Here is a 25,915-nt window from a genome sequence, read left to right on the forward strand (position 1 = left end):
CTCAGAAAATAGGCGGCTCATTATCCCTTGAGTCAGGAGTATGTAACCCTCTCAGTCTTACCAGTGAGCTCGTCATTTAGCAAAACTTAGCGATGTATTTTCCATACACCCAACTCGGAATTATAGGTGGCTCATTAGCCCCCCGAGTTGGTGCATGATCCTCTCGGCCTTGCCAGGGAGCTCGTCATTTTGCAAAATTCGGCTAAGTTTTCTCCATAAACCCAACTCGGGATTATAGGTGGATCATTATCTCTCAGAGCCCCCACATTCATAACTCTTGAGCACTCGAAAACTCACTCTTTATATCTCAAGAAAGCCATAAGAATGACTTGGGAAAACACAACTCGATCCCCCTCTTATCCAATTCGTTGCCTAGCTTGGACCAGTTGCCACACATGTATACCTCTCTGGTAACAACCCTCTCCTCCAACTTGGGAAACTTGAGGCCTAACTCGGAGAATCGAGTAGGACTACTTCACAATCACCTAACAAGATCAAATGGACATCATTGTGTCCACCACTCGGTAAATTTACGGCTTCTCCCAAACTTGAGGATGGAATATCTTCCCCACTCGGGAATTTCATCTCGTTCCCCCATGAGGCTCACCTAGTTTTGCCTAAAACATAACATTTGGGGCTCTCGCACTTCAGGACACTTAGAAGCAAGGAACAATCTCGAATCCTCCTCCCTCGTGAGACCGACATGATACCCCATACTAGGAAACTCTCTCGGTTCCGTTGGACAACTGCTTCGAGAAGGAATGAGCCTTCCCTATCCGTTCATTCAGTGTGGGGCTAATTGCTTGAACCCATCAATTGGTCCATTAAATTCACTCAAAGGAGGTATGATGGTTCTCGTCAGCCTCCTGAGTCGAAACTTCTCCAATGGACCACGTCGATCATTGGATGAGTGCCCCGATCGACTTAGTGAAAAAATGGATAAATATCATTTACGGTTACTCGAGATTCGAGCACATCTTAACAAAGAAGCCTCCTCGAGAAGAATAAAGCTCATTATCCCTCCGAGTTGAGCATATCTCTCGTGGTACCTCCTCGGCCATGCTAGGAGTACCCTATCACTTCACGAAAATAGCTAAGTGCAAATAAATGAACCTCCTCGGTCTAGCATGGGGCTAATAACCCCCCCCCCCGAGTCGAGCACATATCTCACGGTACCTCCTCGGCCACGCTAGGAGTATCCTATCACTTCACGAAAATAGCTAAGTGCAAATAAATGAGCATCATCGGGCTAGCATGGGGCTCATTAACCCCCCGAGTCGAGCACATCACTTGTGGTACCTCCTCGACCATTCTAGGAGTACCCTATCATTTAACGAAAATAACTAAGTTCAAAAAAATGAACTTCATCGGCCTAACATGAGATTATTAGCCCCCCGAGTCGAGCACATCTCCCGCAGTACCTCCTCACCCGTGCTGGGAGAACCCTATCACTTAGCGAAAGTAGCTAAGTGTATATAAATGAACCTCTTCAAGAAACATCGGGCTTACTAGCGCCCCTAGTCGAGAACCTTCTTCATTAACACCTCCTCAGTTAAAGAGGAGCGTCTTAGTAACTTAGCCGAAAAGCGGCTAAGTATCAACAATTAGACCTACTCGGGATCTGAGTACCATCGTGAGACCTCCACGGGGAACATGGGGCTCACTAGCCCCCCGAGTCGAGAAGCTTAATCATTAGCGTCTTACTAACTTAGCCGGAAAAAAACTAAGTATCGTCGTTAATTGGACCTACTCGACACTCGAGTAGCATCGTGGGACCTCATTAGGAAACATGGGCTCATTAGCCCCCTCGAGTCAAGAAACTCGTTCATTGGCACCTCCTCGGTAATAAGAGGAGCGTCCTAGTAACTTAGCCGAAAAATGACTAAGTATCGTCGTCATCCGAATAGCGTCTCGAGTCGAGAACCTTCTTCATTAGCACCTCCTCAGTTAAAGAGGAGCGTCCTAGTACCTTAGTCGAAAAGCGGCTAAGTATCAACAATTAGACCTACTCGGGATCCGAGTAGCATCGTGAAACCTTCACGGGGAACATGGGGCTCACTAGCCCCCCGAGTCGAGAAGCTTATTCATTAGTGTCCTACTAACTTAGCCGAAAAACAGTCAAGTATCATCGTTAATTGGACCTACTCGGCACCCGAGTAGCGTTGTGAGACCTCATTGGGAAACATGGGCTCATTAACCCCCCGAGTCAAGAAAATCCTTCATTGGCACCTCCTCGGTAATAAGAGGAGCATCCTAGTAACTTAGCCGAAAAATGACTAAGTATCGTCGTCATCCGAGTAGTGTCACGAGTCAAGAAACGCCTTTAGCACCTCCTCGATCATAAGAGGAACATCCAACTAACTTGGCCAAAAAAACGACTAAGTATCAACAATTGGAACTTACTCGGCACCCGAGTAGCGTCGTGAGACCTCCTCAGGAAGCATGGGCTCATTATCCCTCCCGAGTCGAGAAACTTCTTCATTGGCACCTACTCGGTCATAAGAGGAGCGTCCAACTAACTTAGCCAAAAAATGACTAAGTATCCTCAATTGATACCTACTCGGTATCCGAGTAGCATCGTTCGGACAAAATAAACCTCCTCGGGAAACATGAGGCTCATTAGCCCTCACGAGTCGAGGAACTTCTCGATGACACCTTCTCGGTCGAAAGAAGTGCTCTACTCACTTAGCTAAAAAATGCCTAAGTATCGCTTAATGGCACCTACTCGGCTCGAGGATGAACCCCCTTGGTCTAAGGACCAACTCGAGTAAAGAGAAGGAACCCTCATAAAATGGCGCCTAACACATAAAATACGTCAGGTTCATGATTTCCTTAGCCAAACAACATCAACTGACTCGGGATCAAGAGCTACTCGGGTCGAGAGTGACTCCCTCGATCAGCACGAGAGTTTGTCATGTTTTGTGTCACTCTCATGAGCCTTACGGCTGACGTTATGCCCGTGCGTGCCTCGCCAAGCATGCGCCGAGCACAACATCAACTTACCCAAGAGCTACTCGGGTCGGGAGTGACTCCCTCGGTTAGAACAAGAGCTTGCCATATTGTGCGTCGCTTGCAGGAGCCTTACGACTGACGCTATGCCCGTGCGTGTCTCTCCAAGAGTGCCTCAAGCACAACATCATGGACTCGAGATTAAGCACCCCTTGGGTTGGAAAGTCTCTAAAGACCCTTGCAGCGTCATGGACTCGGGATTCAACACCCCTGGGTCGTAAGAATTTGCAAACACCGCTTGCATAATTGACTCGGAAATCAACCCTCCGTCAAACCTTGTGCACGGTAACGTCGGGAATTTTTAGTCTCGCCTCAGAAATCATCACTCTGTCAGTCGAGCTGGGCGCACAACGAATGCGCTGATGCACTCGAGTGTGCTTCTCCCAAAGCCCCCGCGTCCCATGCGAACTACTCTCGGTGATTTAGCCTCGGCTCGGGAAACATCCGTCATCAGTTGCGTTGAGCATGGACAAACGCGATTGAGCACGGACAATCTTGTCGGGATATAATTATTGTGCTGAGTGCGACATCCCGTGTGAGGTGCGTTGCTGGAGTGTCTGGCAAAGCTATTCTGTCGGGATGCAATCTCCCCAGCTCCGGAGTCAAGTAGCCAAGCATCAGTTGCCCTGTGCGCACGTAGTGCGTCGGGCGCAAGGCTCCACTTTATGTCTAAGCTGCACGCCTGACTTACCCACTCGAAATTCGGAACATTTGGCTCAGGATTCTCTCTTGCCCTGAGTCATTCTCGGGATTCTTTCTTCGCCCCAAGTCATTCTTGAGATTTTGCAAGCCAAACTTATGAGGCGCTACAATCCGATCTGACCCGACACACACGAGAAGCCCCTCGGCAGTTAACAAGAGCCCCTTCTTTGGACTCGGGATCTACCCCGACTCGGTTCACGAGACTGCTCTTATCACGATAGCTCAGCACAACTCAGAATTCACAAGATCTTCCTAGTGACTGAAAAATTGCCCCAAGATCTCGTGCTTGGTTAATCCTAGTGACAGAAAAATTGCCCCATTACGACCCGACATGATAATTTGTGGGTCCCGCTCAACATCGACAAAGATGCAATTACGTTGTTCCGCTAATCAACCGCACTAAAAATGATGATTTTCACTCCGATTCATTGGCATGGGGCTAATTGTTTCGGCCCATTTCCTCGACTGGTCCATCTATAATGAAATTACTAAAATACCCCTACCTCTAGGGAATATAATCCTTTACCAGCTAGAGCTGACTAAAATACCCTCATTTATTGGAAGTCTCATCCTCTATAAATAGGGGTTGTCTCATCATTCAAAGATATTCAATTCTCACCTACAAAAATTAGAGCATTATTCTCTACATTTACTCACTTTCTCTCTCTACCTCAATTTCAACTGACTTGAGTGTCATAGGGGCTTTCCCGGAAACACCCCGTGCCAGTTTTTCATTGTATTTTGAAAGATTGTTGGAGACCTCTTCCTTAACTATTCATACCTTCTCGGAATTTCAAGACTCTCAACAAATCATCTTTGACAATTTCTAGGCAGAAACGGTGATCTTAAAAAAAATTACTCATGGTTGAATCGAGGCGTTTAGTTTTTCCAATTTCTTATTAGGGTTTGGCGATCAATTGGGCAGAAGAATTACAGTTCTTTAATAGTTGATAGGAGAAAAAGATACGATTTTATCGTCCTATATTTTGAAGTATTTAGGGGGACGAGATTGTGGGAAGAATTGCAGTTCTATTATTGGTACATGATAAAGATGAACTTTGAAGCAAACACATACATATAATTTTGGAAAAAATGGATCTGAATACCCTCAACTTTGGCCCGTCCGCTTTTAATACCCCCAACTTTGAGTTATTTTTAAATACCCCTAACTCTTGGGGAGGTCTGTAAAAAATGCACCCCTGACCTAAAAGAACCGGTTTAGCAGGTTAAAATATCATGTGTCATGCTCTTATTGGTTTTACTTGATTTTTTTTATTTTGCTTTTTTATCACCCCACCCTTACCATTTTACTACTCCCACTCCACTGCCACCCCTCCCCTTCCTCCCCTTCCTCAACCACCAGTCCCCTCCACCATCTCTTTCGCTCTTCTCTCTCTCCTTTTACCTCAATTGAATGTGGTCGCAGTGAGCTCCTTAATCACCATTTTTCCACCTTTAGTTTTCTCTCTCCAAAAAAATGTTCATAACCATTCACAACTTTTAAACCACAAACTCATATTTTCTCTCTCCTCCCCCTTCAATGGCGACGACAACATTCAAGTCGACGTCAAGAAGAACCTCAATCGGAGAAGACGCCAATAATTCAACTAGCAGCAGCAGAATTAGCAACACTAAAACAAGAACCCAAAAAAATTATACCTTTTTCACCAGCATCACTATCCTTATGCTTAAGAATCTTTCTCACATTCTTACTAAGAAACAAATAAAACATTTTCATGCTACAAAGCATCCCCAAAAACCCACCACTAAAATTGGTCACCGAATTGACAAAACCGTAATAAAACCAACATAAAAACCTAAAAATTATAGAAGAATAAGAAAAAAAAATGGATGTTTATCTTCTGAAAAAAAAAACAGAAAAAGTGGGTTTTATATGAAATAGAAGTGGGAAGCAAGAGTAGAATTACAAGAAAGAGTTTGTAGTAAGTGGGAAAAAGGAGGAGTGATAGAGTTGAAGAGGGGCACGAGTGTTGCAGAGAAACAGGTCAATTGGGGGAAAAGGAAGAGAGGTAGCAGTGAAACTGGGAATAGGGGAGTTTGGGGGAGTTTAGGGGGGGTTGTTGGGGGTGCTGAGGGGTGGGGAGGGGGAGCTGGGATGGCAAGAGGTATCAGGGGAGGGGTGGGAAACTGGGAATAGGGGAGGAAGAGAAAAAAATAAAAAAATTAAATTGCTAACAGGTTACAGGTCACCTGGGTGCATTTGTGGCGGACCTCTCTAATAGTTGGGAATATTTAAAAATAACTCATAATTGGGGGTATTAAAAGCGGACGGGCCAAAGTTGGGGGTATTCTGATCCATTTTTCCTATAATTTTTGCTCCTTATTATTTACCGCATGAGACCCAAATTAACAATTGATTATCATTAATGTATCAATTACCTCTTAGTCTTACTTGAATATGATTTTATATACTAATTCATGCCTACATGGGATAAGCGCGTATTTGGCTACCTCGTTGTAAAAGTTTTTGTTTTTAAAAAACATTTTGAAATAAAGAAGTTGTCAACAAGTCTTTAAAAGAAGACACATCAACATTGGATATTGAGAAACCTTATGAACAACTTAGGCATTGATCCAATGTAGATTTCCACTTCATGCCTTCATAATTGGTCATTGAATCAACTATCGAGTTCCGTGGTGAGGGTACAAGTGTAATCAAGAATCAAATTTGCTCATGATGGCCTCTACTTAGTATGATTCATGTCTGAGTGTTATACAAATAAATAACCATTACCACTGTATTTTTTTTATGAGTCAATTTCTTTCTGAAAAAATTACTTTTGAAAAATAGATATAAATATCAGTGTCTAGTTTTAGGGGATAATACCTTTGGAATTTGGATATTTTGCCATTACTAATTTGCTACTCCATATAGTATTGTTTACGGTACCATAGTACAAAGACCACAGACTAGACGACGACATTCGAAGTAAAGTATGGGGTATGATTGTGAACCGTGTGAATTGTGATAATAACAAAAAGTATGGGTTATTGGGTTGGTTTAATTATTATGGAGGTTTTGTACAATTGTACTTTTATGTAATGAAAACAAAACTAAGTTTTTGACTGGATATAAATGTCGCGGTCAAGTGGTAAAACACCCTGGTGGGGTACGGCAGTGTGGGGGCAACGTCCTGAAACTCTTCTGTATATGTTGTTTAATATATCGTTTTTGTTGTAAGTTTCGCGATTAGACCTATCTATTTTGGTTAATTAGAAGGGTATATGTTTTATAATTAATTTTTGCCTTCATATTATGTAATCTTTATTTTCTCTCAGAAACCTAATAAAACCAGTTCTTCGTGTTGTATGGATGTAGCTAACATATTATTAGTGAACCACGTTAAATCTTTGTGTTTGTTGATGCAAATTCAGTTGGATGACTTTGCAAACAAGTCAATGTACACCCAATAGTTAGATACTGAAATTCACGGTAGTCTTAGCCCCTTGGGGTTACAGGTTTTAATTTGATAAAACCTTGCTAACTTACTTTGTTATAACATAATGTAATTAAACTATAACGCCTAATAAATTGAGGCAACGGGTATTAAATAATATGATCAAAGCAATAATCAATCTATTAATTAAAGCTGAATGTTCCCACTTGTATCACAAACTTCTAGAAAAATTCTCTAACACACGTAAAGATAAACCAGGTTGGACAATTAAAGGACAAACATGAAGATTAATACCTCCATGAATTTCGACTAAAATTGGAGATTGAACAAACTTGATAACTCAATACATGATCTAATTCTAGACTAACGGCTAACTATAACCCCGGAAGGGGGTTGGCTAATCTAGGTAACGCTACGCTAGAGAAAAGTAAATTGCACGTTTGTTGTGTGTTGTGTTTGTTGTCTTGTTCTGATATTCATTCTTGTATTTATACTACAGAGAAGTGTATAACTTCCTTGCTACTTTGAGGGAAATGATTTGAATCATTTATGATTCAAATCACAACTGCCATCTTCTAGCGCCATGATACCATGTTCTGTTACCCACGTTCTTGCATGCTTCATAATCGGATTAACTTCCAGCCACGTCCTTTATATTTAGCGTTACTTTGGCTTTCAACTCTTAACTGTGATCGCTTGATTATTATTGAAGGCTAGGCTTCCTTTTATGAATTGCTGACCGTTGACTTCTGTTGACCATATATCATGGGCTTATTTATATGATTGGGCCTATACATTGACATGATCATTAAACCTTCTAGGGCTTGATTCAATGAATCATAATAAATGCTAGCTATGACATAAAAATGGTAGTAACAGTATCGATTATTCTTTAATTCTTTGTTGTTGTATTTTGTTCGCTATAACAATAAAAATGTGAAATAACAACTCAAGGGATATAGTATTTTAAAATTTACATGTTATAGATTTCCTCTTTTCTTTTTAGTTTCTACATTTTTTGGTTTCACGCCATTTAAATATCCAATGCATTTATTTTGATCAATAATATCTTCAATTATGCATAGTGAAAAATTATAAAAAGTTGACATGATGAAAATATGCATCAAAATGAATCAAACAAGATCTCAACTTGACTATAATATTTCTTACACATAAGAGATAAGAAATGGAACAAAATTAAGAATATTTTTTTTTACTGAGGGTGGATAGTAGTTACTATGCAAGCATAGCATCTACAAGTTCAGAAGAAGTATTTTTTTTTGTTTGCAAATGAAGAAGAAAATTATAAAGACACCATGTGCATCCTGAACATGTGACCTATCAACTTTTAAAACATGACAATGGTCAAATAACAAGGACCACTCTCGAATCTCTAGAGAGTCCAGTAGAGATTCATATGTCTAATGGTGCAGAGATATGTAACATTTCAACAAGTTTAGCAGCATCAGTACGGATAGCAATCGAAGAGAATTGGTGTCTATGAGCCCAGAGGAGTAAATAAGGGTGTGCAAGGAGCCCATCAGCCCAATAGCACAGGGCCCCCAAAATTTTAAAGGCCCTAAAATATATTATTTTGAAAATTTTCTTCATATTCGAAGATCACCCTTGTTTTCCACTCTTAATAAATTTTTCAATAATTTATCTATAGATTTTCAACTTTCTATCTTTAGAACTCTAACCTTCCGTCTTTCTTTTCTATAAATTTAGGGGCCCAATTTTCATGTTAGAACCGGGATCCCAAAAATTTCAAGACGGCCTTGTATGAGCCCATTTGAGAATCTCTAAACAGGCAAGGGCTTTAGCCTTTAGTATATAGAATACTATGAGCAAGGCCAAAAGAACCACCTCCTTGACCCTTTAGATTACTAGGCTGATCAATAACCCAGGCTATTCCATAACATGAGTTTGTCGAATCCAAGCTCCATCTGTTTGAAGAACAATCTGTGGTCGTCCTAACGATGATCTTCCCAATTTAGCAATGTCGAAACCTGGCGGGAGCTTAGGTTCCTGTTTTGGAGGATGCAGGAAACAAAGATTAACTGGAGAAGTATATATGAAGTAACAAAATTATCACATTAACAATATACTTTCTCCATTCTTGCACCAAGAAGGGTAATTTCAAGTGAAGAGAAAAAAAATAAAACGAGGCTCATATGATCAGAAGAGAGATAAAGAGGGAGACCGAGCCTGGGGTTTCTATGATCGGCTCGTTACAATTTTTCTCAAACTCGAGCCGAGTAACTAGTTTTTTCCAGCTTAAATTTTCTAGTTCAATTTACCTTAAGACCGAACTTGGGTTTAAAAACTATATTACATATTCTATAAATAAGTTTAGACTACTTCGTTTGAGTTTTTTCACAAGTATTATGCAAATTTTACATATAATTTTTCATTTAATTTGTATAAAATGCAAATTAATATAGCTAAATCATATTTCAAGGTTGCTCATGAACTTTTCGAATCAAACTTCTCGCTATTCTCAACTCTAGAAAATTTCAAGCCAAGTTCAAATAATTTATAAGCCATGTAAGCTTATTAGCACCTCTAGTCAAATAATATTTAAAATAGGTAATATTGCAACTAAATTTAAACACCCATTTTTGAGGATTGTTGGAACTAGAATAGAAAAGATAATTACAGTTAAACATACTCAAATAAAAGAGTATAGCACCAACATTGAAATACATATTTCCTCCGATTTTTTTTTATTATACTATTTCATTTTTGGCACTATTCATCAACGTTAAGTTATATCTCACCATTATATAGGAAAAAATATAGTCAAGCGAGATCTTGTTAGATTTATATCAATGTAATGATTTCAAATATCAAACTTTTATATTTTAAGCATCTTGATTCTCGACAAACGTGAAAAAAAATATTATGCAATTAAAAAAATAGAGGAAGTGTGATGATACAATGATACTCCCTCCGTTGCCTAAAGATCTTCACTATTTCCGTTTAAGTGCGTTTCCAAAAGATCTTCACTCTTTTACTTTATTCCTTATTTAGAATTTTTTTTTTTCCTTTTATCCTCTCATGTCCCTATCATATGGTCCATCATTACATTATTAATTCAATTTTACTCCCTTTCTCTTTCCTACTTTAACCCATTTTTATTTGTTTATTTATCTTAACCCCTTTCTCTCTCCTACTTTACCCACCCCACATCCTATATAAATGGATCCTCCTTGGTATCTATAGGAACAGTAAAGGAAGATCTTTAGAAAACGGAGGAAAAGTAGATATCAATATATATTATAAAAACATATGAACAAACATTATACCCCTTGTACCCCCCCCCCAAGCTCTGACATAACATAGGGTAAGGTTTGTCTGTCACATAGTACTTCTAATAGAAAATATGCAACTCGTACCAATAAGCTAAAATATCAATGATGCTCATTTATTCTTATGAAAACTTAATTATTAAACTATGATGATGTTTTGAGGACGATATATCAAACAATATATACCAAAACTTATTAAGCTATTTTTCGTTCATTACATAAATAAATGAACGAAGAATAGCTCAACAGAATAAGATTAGATTTAGACTAAACTATGATGATGTTTTGTATACATATGTAATGTAATATAAACATAATGATTTTTTTTTCTTTGCTAATACAATTAAAGAGACAAAAAATGAGGCACCGCCATATGTCGACCCTCGTTTCTTCCAAAATGTATGTAAAAGTCCTCAAATTTTATTCCTTAATGTGCAGGTCATTTATATCTAACCATTAATCTACAACTTCTACTTGTAAAACATATCAATTGTCAACTCAAACAATTATATCATAAAGTTTAATCAAATAATTAGAGGTTTCGCTCAAACCACCAACTAGTTAAGAAATTTAAAAGTAATATTCTGAAGGTCCAATTATTTAAGTATTTGTCAAATAAATACACCGGCCGAGCATCGTACATAGCCACATACAGATATACTCGATGCCACAAGACAATTGTCCCAACTCTTCTAGAACGAATTTGGATAAACTAAAGATTGAGTCCTCTTTGGCTCCACCTATGCAAATCCGAATCAAGTGTTGGATACGTTGGAGTAGAAGTGTAGAACAAGGCAAGTGGGTTACGGGCTTGTCAGTTTAGGAGACAATATTGCCGTTGGATTAGATCCTACGTCCTGCTTTTTAGTTTTTTCCTTCGCTTTCAATAACGACATATACACTACAAGGTCACGTATTACAAAAGTCTTTGTCTCTGTCATCTTTACTTATTATTGCTTCCCAGTTATGGATAGGACCATGTGGACGTTGACTTGCTTTTTCTTACTCCATAATGTTGACCTAACATTATTGTATGTATTTTAATCACTTTGATCTGAATGATTGCTTAAATCTGTTTGTTCTAGAAGATCGATAGATTTAATTAAGCTTGCAGATTCGATGTGGAGATTGTTTATTGATTTCTTAGTTAATGTAGGAAATAATGTGTGCCGAGCCGAAGTCTTAGATGGGTGATGAGCAATAAAATTGTTGTAAGTGAATATGTTCCTTGAATATGAAAATAGAGGGAGACTATATTTTAGAAATTGATTGCTTTATTGATGAGTTGGCTTGGCTTATGTTACATGCATGCTACATGCATTTTATATACTTGAGCATGTCGGTATACTTAACCGACTTTAGGTAGATTTTTTTTTATTTTACATGTTTCTAGCTTAGACTAGGTAGCTTAGTAAGTAATCTAGATTTTTCTAACTTCTTATCATTAGATATTTTCTTAAGATCTCTAGAATTATCTACCAAAGTTTATCACAATATTAGATATTTCTAGGTATTTTTCAATTACAAGATTTTTCTACTAATTACAAGATTTTTCTAGATTAATCTAATCTCAAATAGTTAAATCTTAGATTGTTTAACGTAAAGAATGTAATCCCCAATTGCCGATAAGGCTAGATACGTACACAAAACACAACTAAGACATTTAATGCCTGCGCCCTGCGGGCTCGTGACGGTCTTGGTAATGAATTTTACATCAACAAAAACATAAACCCGGTGGGATGGGAGTGGGTTGGACTCGATCCTGGTTTATTGCCATTTTTAAAATGACAGTGAATGTTACTAGAGGAGTAGGTTGGACTCGGATATCCAATATTTTGGATCGGGTCAGATTGAATATTCGAAAACTAAAAAAAAAAAAAATTTAAAGGAAAAGTTCATAATATAAGTTTCGGATCGGATCATCGGATATTTCAGAACGACTATCTAAAGTAATTTGGAAAATTCCAATGTTTCGGATATTTTCAGATATCTCGAACTTGAAAATTTCCGATCTGCATCCATTCCCAAAATTTCCTAAAACTAAAAAAGGGACTGTCGGCACAAATCGGATATATATGAACCCTACTTAGAGCCAATACTACCATTTTTCCCCATAGTTATTTATTATTTTAACCTATATTATAATTAAAGAATTAATATTAGTAATTTTAAAATTGTCTAGCCTATTCGCATGCGTCCGAGCCGAGCATGAGGTAGCTCAAGCTCGACTCGTGAATGTCTCGAGCCGAATTTTGACCGAGCAGCTCAAACACTTTGCGAGCCACCTTGGCTCATTAGCACCCCTAAATGTTACAGTCTTCTCTTTCCTTATGTATACAACATGTTTTGGGTAAACCCGATGTATCCGATTACCCATACATCAGCACATAAAAATAAAAAAATTGAAAACTTGTCGAAAACAATCTTATAAATACAAATTTTTGCGAGAAATGATTTTTTTAAAAAAAAAAACTCGCAAAAAAAACTTTAAAGAGAACTATTTTTGCGAGGAACAACCTTGATCCATTTTCCGGCATTTACTAAGTATATTCTGGAGTTAATTCATTAAAATCAAACATGTGTAGGGCACATGACCGCATCTCTTATTTTTAACCCCGTTTTCCTCCATTATCTTAACATATACTAATGGAGTACTCAACGCCGGAGATACTTGGTCAATGTCGGAAAATGGAGCGCAACGGGGTTGAATATAGGAGGTGTGGTTACAAACAATGCACATATTTGGTTTTAATGAATCAACTTGAAAATAATTGGTTAGTGTTGGAAAATTAGTCAAGGTTGTTCCTTGTTAAAAAAATTATGGTCTTCTTCTGCCAAGTTTTTTAAGGAAAATTGGATTTTTAATAATCCAACCATTAAGCAGACTTCTTAAAACAATCACACTTATGAGTTTGGTGGTGTCTTCTCATATTTGACCTATTTGTAACCGGTATAACAAGTCAAGTGTAACACATGTCACACTCTCATTAGTCAGACTATTTCTTAAAATTTACTTTTAATTATGAAAAGTCTCTCTTTTCTTCTACCCTACCGACCACCATAACCCACCTTCTCTGTCCCATTTCGCCACCTTCATCTCTCCTCCCCTCGCCACCAGCCATTATCTCTCTCCTCGCTCACCAGCCACCACTACCCACTTTTTCTTCCTCCCATTCCAATGTCTCCTTCTTTACCTACCATTCCACATCCTTTTTTTTTTTGCTAAGTAATTGATAAGATAAATTGCAACCAAAATCATTTACAACCTAACACATAATCAAAAGGGCGCAAACCAACTAGGTTGGAATCCACCCTCAAGAAAATGCTAAACAGCAACTGTATACAACTATATTAACAAAACAAACAACTATATAATAGTATAGAACCAATCTCTATCTGCTTTTGAAATTTTCTTTGGAAGCACCAAAAAAATCCGTCTTCTTACATTCTCCTTTATCTCTTGAACCAGATGTTGAATTGTACTATTGTAGGCACCCTCTAGTTCCATTTGCTGTCATTTTGAGCTTGCCAGATCCCATAAACCAAACCTGTCATAGTAGCATTGCACGCAGCTCTCTGAAATTTAGATCTATCATATGTGCTTATCCATCTGATCATTCTATTTAAATCATCCAAGTGAGAATCTATTCCCATCCACAGCTTTATCTGATCCAACACTTGCTTGCTATAACAACATCTGAATAATATGTGTTCCTGAGTCTCAGGGAGCACACCACATAACCAACATTCAGTAGGTGTATTATTATTATAGATAGCAATTCTTGCTGTAGTATGAAGCCTCCCTCTCATGCCTAACCAATTGATGTTACTTATGTCTAGCCACACTCAATCTATTCCATACATAAGCATCCCAATTCACCTATGTCACTAGGCTCTGACATCTTCTGCTAAATTCCGACCACAAGAAAGCTCTACAAACATTCTCGATATCATGAATAACACTGCAAGGCAAAATAAAGATTTAAGCCCAGTGCACATGTATGCTTATGAGAAAATTGATCAATTGCACTCTTCCAGAATAAGAGATGTTCCTGGAGCTCCATTATTAATCATCCCATTGTGGTAGTGGCTGTTGATGCTATACTGATATTCCTAGTACTGGTGACATCATAAGAAGGAACAAAAAGGAGAGTAACAAGAGTGACATCAAGAAGAAGTGAACCTTGATTTGTCGATCAATAAAGGCGGTACAAAGTACAAAGAAGAGGAGGGGGGATTCGAACCTGTGACATATCGTTGACAGCACCTCAATCTTAACCACTAGGTCAAGACATCCTTGGTATGGGTTTTATTTCTTAAACATGCAGTACCCAGATAATTTCAATTCTATATATAACACGACATTAAATGATGAAATTTGTTTATTTTTTCCCCTAGCTACGCTCTTTCCACACTGGAGCACAACATAACACAAATGATAACACATAACATACCACAATATAATAATACATAACCATTCAAAACAATTTTGTGCAATTTTGTACAATTTTAGTGTTATACTTTTGCACGTTATGCATTAATTAATGGAGATAATAGACCTTGTTTAACTTCATAATAGTATAATTAGGATCCGTTTTGTTCAACTTATGATAGGTTGTCATTGGTTTCAGACTTTAACATTGACTACTTATTTTGAAGTTATTATATTTTATCTGAAGTTATCTCATCTGATCTAAACTTACTTTATATTATGTAAACTTATTTTATCTTTACTAAACTTATCTTATTTTAATTTATCTTATCTGAACTTATTGTACTTGATTATGTTTGTATTATTAGACTTTTTGTTTCTTGTATATCTGAACTTCTTTTATAATGGTCTGTTCTCTTCGGCATAAAACAGTTGAACTGAACTGAATTGAACTGAACTGAACTGAATTCAACTGAAATGAACTGAATTGAATTGAACTGAACTGAAATGAATAGTGATATGTGAGAGTAAAAGTATTATCCAGAGTTGAACTGAACTGAACTGAACTGATTGAACTGAACTGAACTGAATTGAATTGAATTGAACTGACTTGAACGGATTGAAAATAAGTTGGGGAGAACATGCTCTTATATGATTTGAACTTATTTTATTTCATCTGAACTTATCTTATTGTATATGAACTTATCTTATCTTAACTTATTTTTCTCGAATAAGTTAAAATAAGTTGAACAAAACGTAATCTAATTGGAAATTATCAACAATTTTAATCATTAACATCATGTCATAGAAAAAAACTATACTACAGGTCCATTTGATAAAAATATTTTTATGCTACCAAATATACATTACCAAAACAAATGGTCAATAAGATAAGGGGAATGCTATTGTAATTCATTTCTAATATTTTGTAAAGCCCAATATTGGTAAGCTAATGCTACTTCTTGCTAATTCCCTAATGAATTGAATAAAATAAAGAAATTAAGAATTATATTGGAATCGACTTGAAGAGAGTATCGGGTCCGACTCACAAATAGCATCCAACATATATATATATTAGCCTTTTACACACGCAATGCGTGCGACGACATATTAACATCAATACTGACATTAAAAAAAGCTAGAGGGTGGGGCACACTAGTATTATTTTATTATAATTGACCATTCATTAACTTTTTTTCATTGTGATAAACAAACATGTATCTGGATGTACTATAGGTTGATATTACTAGATGATATGGTATTTCTTTAATATATGTTTAATTGGTTGCGTAACATTATATTGAGAAATTGGATGATATAAGCCTATATCTTTAATATATTTGAATTACGAACATATTTTTAATAGTCATGACATATTTCTACACAAAAATAAGATGATAAGATGGATTAACACACTGATACAAACGACTACTATGAACATTAAATAAATAAAAGGATAAATTATTATAATCAATACATATGACAATTATAAAACCAAAAAAAATAAAAAGATGCGACTCTTCTCTCATTTTTCTTGGTATGTTATGTATTATTAATGTATGTTCTTTGAAATTGTAATTGCAATTGGAAGTATAGGTCGAAACAAACTTTAAGCTAGCTATCACTTTGTAATTGCGCTTGGAATAGCTTTAGTTTTCAATCGAAAGTTTGTTTTTTTAAGTATATTTTTTTGGGAAAGGTTTAATGAATACATTACATCTTACTATAAATTAGGCAATCTTAACTTTCTTTATTACACATAATTGTAGATCAAGAAGCAATGGAATATGATAAAAATAAATATTTTTATAAGTAAAGGACTGAAAAGTAATTTTATAAAGAAGACAACATAGCTCCCCTAGCTTATAGAATACTAGTCTAATATGCATATGATGCGTGCATTAATTTCAAAACTTGTTATTCTATTATGTACTTCATTCGTACTATAGTTATGATTACACTTAAAATATGAGAGATTAATAGTTAGATGAATTGAAATATATTAATTCGCTAATGTAAAAAACTAACACGCGTTGTGAATGATTTTTCGATTATATTTTTTGTAATGAATTCTGAACAAAAAGAATAGACTTAAATAATTCCATTAAGATATTGTATGAAAGTAGAATTTCTTATATTCTTAATGGAGAGTAGAAGGTTTTTTGATTGAGCGAGTAAGTTAAAGAAAAGGATTGTTTTCTCCATTTTTTTTCCATGAGTAACTCAATCAAAATGCAATAAAAAAATGTATGTTATGCTTAATATCTTTAGTTTGATCTATCTTAATTTTGTCCTTTATTCAAGTAGTTTTTCTTGAGTTGGCCTGATTGAATTAAAGAGTATCAAAGGTAGTATGTGTTTCATACTTTTCAGGTACACGCCATATATACCACCTTATCTTATAAAAAGAGGTCAAGATATTTTGTCCATTTAATTTTTTGATTGAATTATTTGACGTATATATCTTTTTTTAACTTTTTAAGAATGGTAAGTTGAAATGAGAAAGTGGTTTTTTAAATTATTCTCTTTTGTAAATTTTTTTTCATTTCATTAAATTATTAAGGATAATTTAGTATTTTCAAAGAGGAAGTTATCTTCCTCCCCCTTCCCTTATACTACCTCTGTTTCTTTTTAATTGTTACACTTTGACATTTTACACTATTCACAAATTGCACTTTGACCCTCGTTTGTGATTTATACGTGAATAAAAACATAGTCATGTGGGATCTTGTTAGATTCGTATTAGTATGTATTTCATTAATATGTAGTTTTTATATTTTTTATAAATACAAAATAAGAGATATAAAGGCTCAAAGTAGTGCATCGGCATGCGTGAAAAGTGTAAGTGTAACAATTAAAAAGAAACGGAGGTAGTATAATAGAGATAAATAACAACTTAATTTTTTTTAACTTATTGTACTTTCCTTTTCTTTAATAATCATCCAACTGAGACTATAACCATCAATTTCGCATCGGTTCATCTTAGTGTATGATCAAGACCGAACTCTCATTACGTAATAATCTTGAATCACAAAGCACAATAGTAAACATGGATACGTAGTTCACTAGAAAAGAGCAACAAAAAACAGATACGACTGTTTGTTACAATCAGCAACTAATTAACATAATGCAAAACCATGTGTAGTATATTTTAGACCCCTTGACAAGTTCAAGAGTGTATAAAAGCAAATGCAAAATGGACAAGGCAAACAACCACTCATAAATGTGATTAACTCATACGTGAGGGATTATTTCTTGGTTTCGTCCAATCATTAGTTACTTCATTATTTTTAGGTAATAGTATATAGAAAGAATGCTCGTAAGGAGTCTTATTAAAATCAAATAGATATAAGCCTGCAAGCCATCCACACTAGAATAAATAGAGTTCATCAAAAAAAAAAAAAAAGAACCTGCTAGTGAAGCAAGACCCCCTAGTGATAAGAGGCATAGGGCTAAAGAGACATCCAAAAGAGGATCTTCGTGTATAATCTTGCATAATCTTGAATGTTATCAGTTTTGGTACGTAGACCAACTAATACAATGCAAGTAGAAGTTATTGAATTCATGGAGATATAGAACAACATATAAGTTATATCGAGGAGTCAAAGATTTCGACCAAAAAATACCAAATAGAAGTCCATTGTTTTTTCAATTCTGAATAAGTTCATATATTACCCGTATTTTCGTCCATAATAGTACTCAACAATAGTATCATTGGAGTAGATACACAAATCACTTTAAACACAACGAGCCGAGTAGGTGGAGTGGTCCGATTGGAGAGAGTTTTTTCAAAAAAAAAAGATTAAGAATTATGATACTACGTACAATATTTTCTTCAAGCTTCCGGTCATATGTTTATTACTACTCCCTCCGTCCCAAAATATAGTTCCCATTTCCATTTTGGGTGTCCCAAAATATAGTTCCCATTTCCATATTTAGTTTTACATTTTTCCGTAATTTGTCTAGAAAAACCGTATCCCATCATTTATTTGCTTCTTGAATTTTGTTTTTTCCTTTGTTTATTCAACCAAAATGTTAGAATTATTGCTCTTTCACCAATTATTCTCCATTCTCTCTCCTAAAATCATCTTTTCCCATACAATATTTATTTAAGTAAAAAAATCTTTAATATATCTCTTATATTCTACTTGCATAAATTACCGTGAAAAAGGAAAATGGGAACTATATTTTGGGACGGAGGGAGTATTATTATCATGATTTTATAGTTACTTTGGCATTTGTTAATTGGCAGGGCTATTATTACAAAAATTACGAAATGTAGCATATTAAGGCCTCTACATCAATAAACCAATTCTAAGTCACTAAAGGAAATTTTGTAGCTCTCAAATATTGTGTAATTATGATGAAGAGCGTACCTGGATGACTTGGATCATGGGGTGTTTATAGTGTCGGGAGTGTCCTCATACTGATAGGACACTTCTCCTATTTGCTCAATCAATACTTATCCCTTATTTAATACTTATCTCTAGCCTCATGATCCATATATAGCGTAAATAGATCAGATCGAGGCCCAATTGGCATGAAATGTGTAGAGAGTACCGGCAAAGCACATATATAGGCTCGGTATGTCCTACAATACAGGTGTCATGTTGATTCATCTAATGTATTGGCAGATTACTCATTGAATTTTGGGCGCTATGATGGATCGATATGTTACTTGAACAACCCTCATACACATATAAATTGATAAATCAATAAACATGATGAACAAAGTAAACCACCCATGCACGTAAAACTGAATTATAAGAAAAATATCCCTTGAAATTACATTTCATTTACGCGATACCTGAAGTTCATATAAAAGGGACCAACAAGTGGTTTTACTTGTGAAAGAGGATCATCATAAAGGCGACCTAGCTATATTAATGAGATCTCTTCAAGACTTGAACCACAAAAGGTTTAAACCTGCAACACGATTGCTGAACGAAATCAACAAATCGGAAAAATAAAAAGTAACAGGCTAAAATGAATGGGATTTGAGGAAAACGAAAAAGTAAGAAAAGGTGTGAAGTGAAACAATGGAAAACTCGTTAAGACAAGGTTGGAAGACAGAAGTATCAAATCATATACTAAGGGAACTTCTGAGTTTTTATTTTTTAAAGTGTTAGGGATTCATATCACTTTTTTAAAAAATGAAATGCTATTCTTTTAATAATAATAATAATAATAATAATAATAATAATAATAATAATAATAATATAGGTTGATGTACGATACACGTAAGATTTTGTTTGTATGTGTACATATACTTCATCCATTTTTTTTAATACTCACAACGTTGAAATGTGTACAAGGACTAAAAAGAGGAGAGAGAGATACAAAAGAATCCCCATGTAATAAGAAAGACAAAGTGAAAATATATTGTCAAATATTAACATTGCAACTTGAAGTAATAAAAAACTGCCTAAAAGAAGAAAGATTGCAAGTATCAGAAAACGGAGGAAATAGGAAAAAACTAAGTGAGTAGGATCACTAAAATTTGGCCCAAAAATTATTTTTGAACTTTTGGTACAACTCAAAAGTCAAATCTAAAGACTATGCTTTCGGCCTTTAGTACAACTGAAGCCCAGCCAAATACTTCCAACTTCCAAGCCCTTTATAAAGTTGTTAATGCGGACATAGCCCATCAATGAGCCGACGTTGATGATAAAACTCTTTTTGAGTTAAAACGAAATATTTGGTGATAACGCTCTTAATAATATACTCCCTCGTCTTTTATTAGTTTACCCCTTTCATTGGGGCAAATTTGAGATACTAATTTGAACCTTAATATCTCTAATTTTCGATAAGCAAAAATTACAAAAAGTTGATATTTGGATAATACACATTGAGACGAATCCAACAAGATCTCACATGACTATATTTTCCTTAAATACAAATTACAAAAGATAGTCAAAGTCATGTATGTGAATAGTTTCAAAAGTCAAAAGGGATAAACTAATAAAAGACGGAGGGAGTAATTAACTAGTATTTGGATCCGGATGTTGTCTCGAGTTCGTACTGTAATCCGAATTTGATATGCATTTTTTTTCATTCCCATTAAAATATATTAAGGAAAACTCAACATTTAAAAAATATATATAATAATGTGGACACTTAAATAAGGATGATTAAAAGTTGGCTGAGACGGCAACTGTGTCATGAATAATAGCAAGAGGTCACGGGTTCAAATCTTGTTACAAGCTAATTTTACTTTTGTTAATTGACATGACTTATGTACACATTGGATAATTCTAGTGGAGTAACAAAGGTGCCACGTGGCATATATACATTGTCATGCACGTCTTTTAATGTATTTGTATAGATTAAGTTTCAAAAATAAGACAATTATCTCTATTATATATGAGAACTGTTGATGAATTGGTGTTCAATCTCTTTTACCAATATACCCTCAAATACAAATAAAATTACAAATTGGACATTTCAATGAGATTTTTCTAAAAAAAAACCAAAACTCCTCACTCATTATCGTTTTGTGTTTTCAGTATTTTTTGAAAACTAAAAACCAAAAACAGGAAACCAGTAAAAGTGGTTGTCAGTTTTCAAATTCATCATATTCCCAATAAACTTGATTCATATTTTATACATTATAGGACATATATCATATGACTTTGAAAATCAAAAACCAAACAACAGAAAACTACAGTAATACCGAACGGGCCCTTAAACTGCATCGTAGTTTGCTTTCACTCACCATAAGTTAACTAGAAAAAAAAATAACTGATTACAAATTGATTAAATCTCAATTTACCAAAAATGAATAAAAAGAAAAAAAATAATTAAACGCAAAATTATACATCAGTTTGTCAAAAATCCTTACTTCATGTTTATTCCTCTGTAAAACCGCAAAAAGGAGCAACAATCCCATCTTCCTCCAAGTCACCACGATCACTAGCCACCAAATAGAAAAGGAAATATGTGCGTTGGGATTCGAGGGGGTTGATTGGATTTATTGAGTTAACTAAGAAAGATACCACAAACGTACTCTTCCAATATGATAACAGCAATCGAAGAAATATGTCCTTAGGCGACATTCCTGACAATCACTAAATATAAAACGAATTTTTATAGAGATAATAAATTGCATTAGTTTAGTAATCACATCTACTTTCTAGAGAATAAATGTTGGTTAGTGGGAAAATATTGATTGAACCTACGACTAAGTTAACCTAATCCTATGAGGTCACGGATTGTAGTAACTAATTGAAGTAAGGAAATTGGCCAATAGGAGAAATTAGGGTTATGTTAGGTTTCTCTCTAAACCTATTCTCCTACTATTATAAAAGGTTATAATAGGAGAGTGGAATAAAGTGTTCTTTTTGTTAGTAACTATCAAACTGAAATCGAGAGAAAAAAACCCTATTATTTCCCTTTTATAAATCCGGCCACCCTCCCTAAAAAGCAAGAGAGGGAAATATGTTCATCCTCTTCCGTTCTAGCAAACGTGGGAATTCAATTGGTGCTCGTGGGCTAAGTAGAGGGACATCAATTATTGTTCTTTTATCTCTAGTACTTGCAATCCGATGGAAAACACGCTACAAAAGTTGTACATTATTTTCCTTATAATATGATTCATATTTATGTTATGCATGCTATTTTGTGATAGATGTTAGAAAATTTGTTTCCTGAAATTCTGCTATATCACTAGTGGAAAAAAGCCCATCTGATGCGGTCAAAATCGAGCTTACTGATGCAGTTTTGGTCCGCATTAGGTGGGCTCGTAGCAGATCTCATTTATTTATTGATCTGGTCCATTGATGCGGTTTTAAGGTAAAACCACATCAGTTAATCATATTAACTGAAGCAATTTTTACCTCAAAATCACAGCAGTTTCTTGAAATTTAAGTCAAAAAAAGTCCACCCACTTATTGCTTTCAAGAACCATCAGCGACATTTACACCATAAATCGAAACCAAAAAACTAAAGGAATAATGGAAAGACTTGATAGAAAATTCCATTAGTAATAGTAAATAACAAAACTACAAATTATGTGAGAGGACTTTACAAAATGAACAAACCAAAAATTAATAGAAAATGACAGCTAAATTACATTATAATTACAAATAAAACAATAAAAATAAAAACAAAATTCCAAAATATTTACAAAAAACAACAGCAACTAAACAAAACAAAAACTAAAGGAATTGAACAGAAATTTGAATATACGAGTATTACAAAACTACAGGAATTAGAAAAATAATGAAAAAAAACTACAACAATAAACGCTAGGTCAAAGCGGCGGAGAAGAGGGAGTTCAGATCTGGTGCAGTTTTCGAAGCGGCAAAGAGTGAATTCAGATCTGAGCATAATTTTCGAAGCGGCGGAGAAGAGTGAGTTTATATTTGAGCGCAATTTTCGAAGAGGACTTCAGATATGATTGGGCGCAATTTTCAAAGCGGTGGAGAACAGTGAGTTCGTTGGTCGTGTTCGTTGACTGACGAAGACAAAAAGCGGCAGAGAAAAAGAGCGATGCATTGGTCGTGTTCGGTTGTGGCGCGTGTTTCATGCGATGCGTTGTTCGTCGTTGCGCAACCAATAGGGAGGAGAAAGGAGGGAGAATGATTGTGGAGATGGTGTTGTTCGTCGTTGTGAGTGTTGAAAATCTGGTGAACCTGCGAAACACGTGATTTATTAGGAGGAGGGAGGAGGGTGAGAGCGTTGGAAAATTCTAGGGTTAATGAATTTTAGGAGGGATGGACGTGTGATTTATTACGGCTACAACAAGTAACAATGATTGGGCCATGAGGGACTGTGCCTTGTAATTTTTGGGATAATAATATGATGCAGTTTGCAAGAGAACCGGATTAGTTTATAAAAATAATATGGTTCTCTTGCAAACCGGATCAGATTATTAGCCCAAAAAATTATGCCCAAAGAATTGCGAATGTACTGGTTCGGGTTTTGGAGAACCGGATCAGTTTCTTGTGTCATATAAGGTTTTTTCCACTCGTGTATGTTCATCTATATTCCTACGGTGGTATCAGTTTTGCCTCTTGCATAATATTCTATGATCATATGTTTATGTGCTCTTTTGATTATTTTTATTCAATTAATGGAGGGATTTATTTATGGATTAATTTTATAATTTTTTTTTGAGGGGAAATTTGCATAATTAATATGGTGATATTAATTGATCGGAAATTGTTTTTAAATTATAATCATGCTAGTGTTATGAATTTTTTTTTTTGAGGGGAAATTTGCATAATTAATATGGTGATATTAATTATAATCACGCTTCAGGGAATGGAACAGAACCAGTTGGACGTGATTCATGATTTTTCATCAGTAGCTCATTATTTTGCTCAGCCACAAGGAGACAAGATATAAGTTCTGAATATTTCTTAAATTCCTTTTCACGGTATTGTGTCTGCAGGACAACATTATTCGCATGAAAGGTAGTGTATGTTTTCTCTAGCATTTCTGCATCAGTGATTTTCTCTCCACATAATTTCAACTGTGAAGTAATTCTGAACATAGTTGAGTTATATTCACTTACAGACTTAAAGTCTTGTAGTCTTAAATGTAACCAGTCATAACGAGCTTTGGGTAGTATTACAGTTTTCTGGTGGTCATACCTTTCCTTTAGATTACTCCAAAGGACTTGTGGATCTTTCACAGTCAAGTACTCAATCTTAAGACCCTCATGGAGGTGGTGGCGAAGAAATATCATAGCCTTAGCTTTGTTTTGACTTGTTGCTTTATTTCCTTCTTTGATTGTATCACCAAGGTCTTTTGCATCTAGGTGAATTTCAGCATCTAGCACCCAAGACAAATAGCTCTTTCCAGTAATATCAAGGGCCGCAAATTCAAGTTTTGTAAGGTTCGACATAGTTCACTATATACAAGTGAATATTGCAAAATTAGGACTTCATATCAAATTGTAATTCAATATTCTAGTTTAAGGAATTCATATAGTAGGGAATGTTAGAATATAATTCGAATAAATAATGTTACTATAGTATTGCTCATATGCTATAAGACAAAAATGGAGGGGTGCACTTTGTGTAGATTATGGGTTGATTATAAAACATATGAAATAATTACATGCTTCCTAATGAAAGAATTAACTAACACAGTATACGTATGAAATCATTTGAAACGAAACAAACATAACATTTGCTACCTCTAAAATCTAGTTAAGTGCAATAGGGGCATTGATGTATCTTGCTAGCCATACGAGACCTGACATATCATTTCCTGTGAACTTGCTAGCAAGGTTTAGCTCATGTCCAACTCGAAGGCATTGGAATGGAATAAAACATGTACTTCGTTACCTCCAAGGAACGAAAGATATGGGTTTATTTTTTCTAACCAACCCAAAGAAGACTTAATTGGTTTTGCAGATGCAGGGTATTTGTCTGATCCCCATAATGCTCGATCACAAACAGGATATGTGTTCACAAGTGGTGGTACTGCCATTTCTTGGCGTTCCATGAAGCAAACCATTGCAGCCACTTCTTCCAACCATGCAGAGATTTTAGCTATCCACGAAGCTAGTCGTGAATGTGTATGGTTAAGGTCCGTAATTCAACATATACGAGAAGATTGTGGCATATCTATAGGGAAAGAAGCTCCAACAGTTATGTATGAGGATAATGCAGCATGCATTGCACAGCTCAAGGAAGGATACATCAAGGGTGATAGAACAAAACACATTTTACCAAAATTTTTCTTCACCCTGAACTGCAGAAGAATGGTGATGTACAGGTTCTACAGATTCGTTCAAGTGAAAATTTGGCAGACCTATTCACCAAGGCACTTCCCACCGCTACTTTCAAGAAATTAGTTTACCGTATTGGATTACGTCGTCTCAAAGATCTCAAGTTATGTAATCATGAGGGGGAGTAGATGCGCGCTGCACTCTTTTTCCCTTAACCATGGTTTTTCCCACTGGGTTTTCCTGGTAAGGTTTTTAATGAGGCAGCATCTTACGCGCATTAGGAAATATTTATTTTAAGAGTGAACTTTTATTTTGTATAATGGACATCCAAGGGGGAGTGTTATGATATATAATATGGATG

General features: G+C 35.6%; 1 protein-coding gene across 1 annotated transcript; it reads right to left on the reverse strand.

Moving 5' to 3' along the window:
• Positions 1–24,123: 24,123 nt before the first annotated feature.
• LOC125495714 (uncharacterized) lies at positions 24,124–24,723 on the reverse strand. Its single transcript, XM_048640516.1, has one exon. The coding sequence runs from the start codon at positions 24,721–24,723 to the stop codon at positions 24,124–24,126; it is 600 nt and encodes a 199-aa protein (XP_048496473.1).
• Between the last annotated feature and the right edge of the window lie 1,192 nt (positions 24,724–25,915).

Source organism: Beta vulgaris, chromosome 3 (assembly GCF_026745355.1).
Source record: "Beta vulgaris subsp. vulgaris cultivar EL10 chromosome 3, EL10.2, whole genome shotgun sequence".
Taxonomy (NCBI): Eukaryota; Viridiplantae; Streptophyta; class Magnoliopsida; order Caryophyllales; family Amaranthaceae; genus Beta; species Beta vulgaris.

Coding starts and splice junctions, on each gene's coding strand:
- LOC125495714 (XM_048640516.1), bottom strand. CDS start 24,723: ATGTCGAACCTTACAAAACTTGAATTTGCGGCCCTTGATATTACTGGA.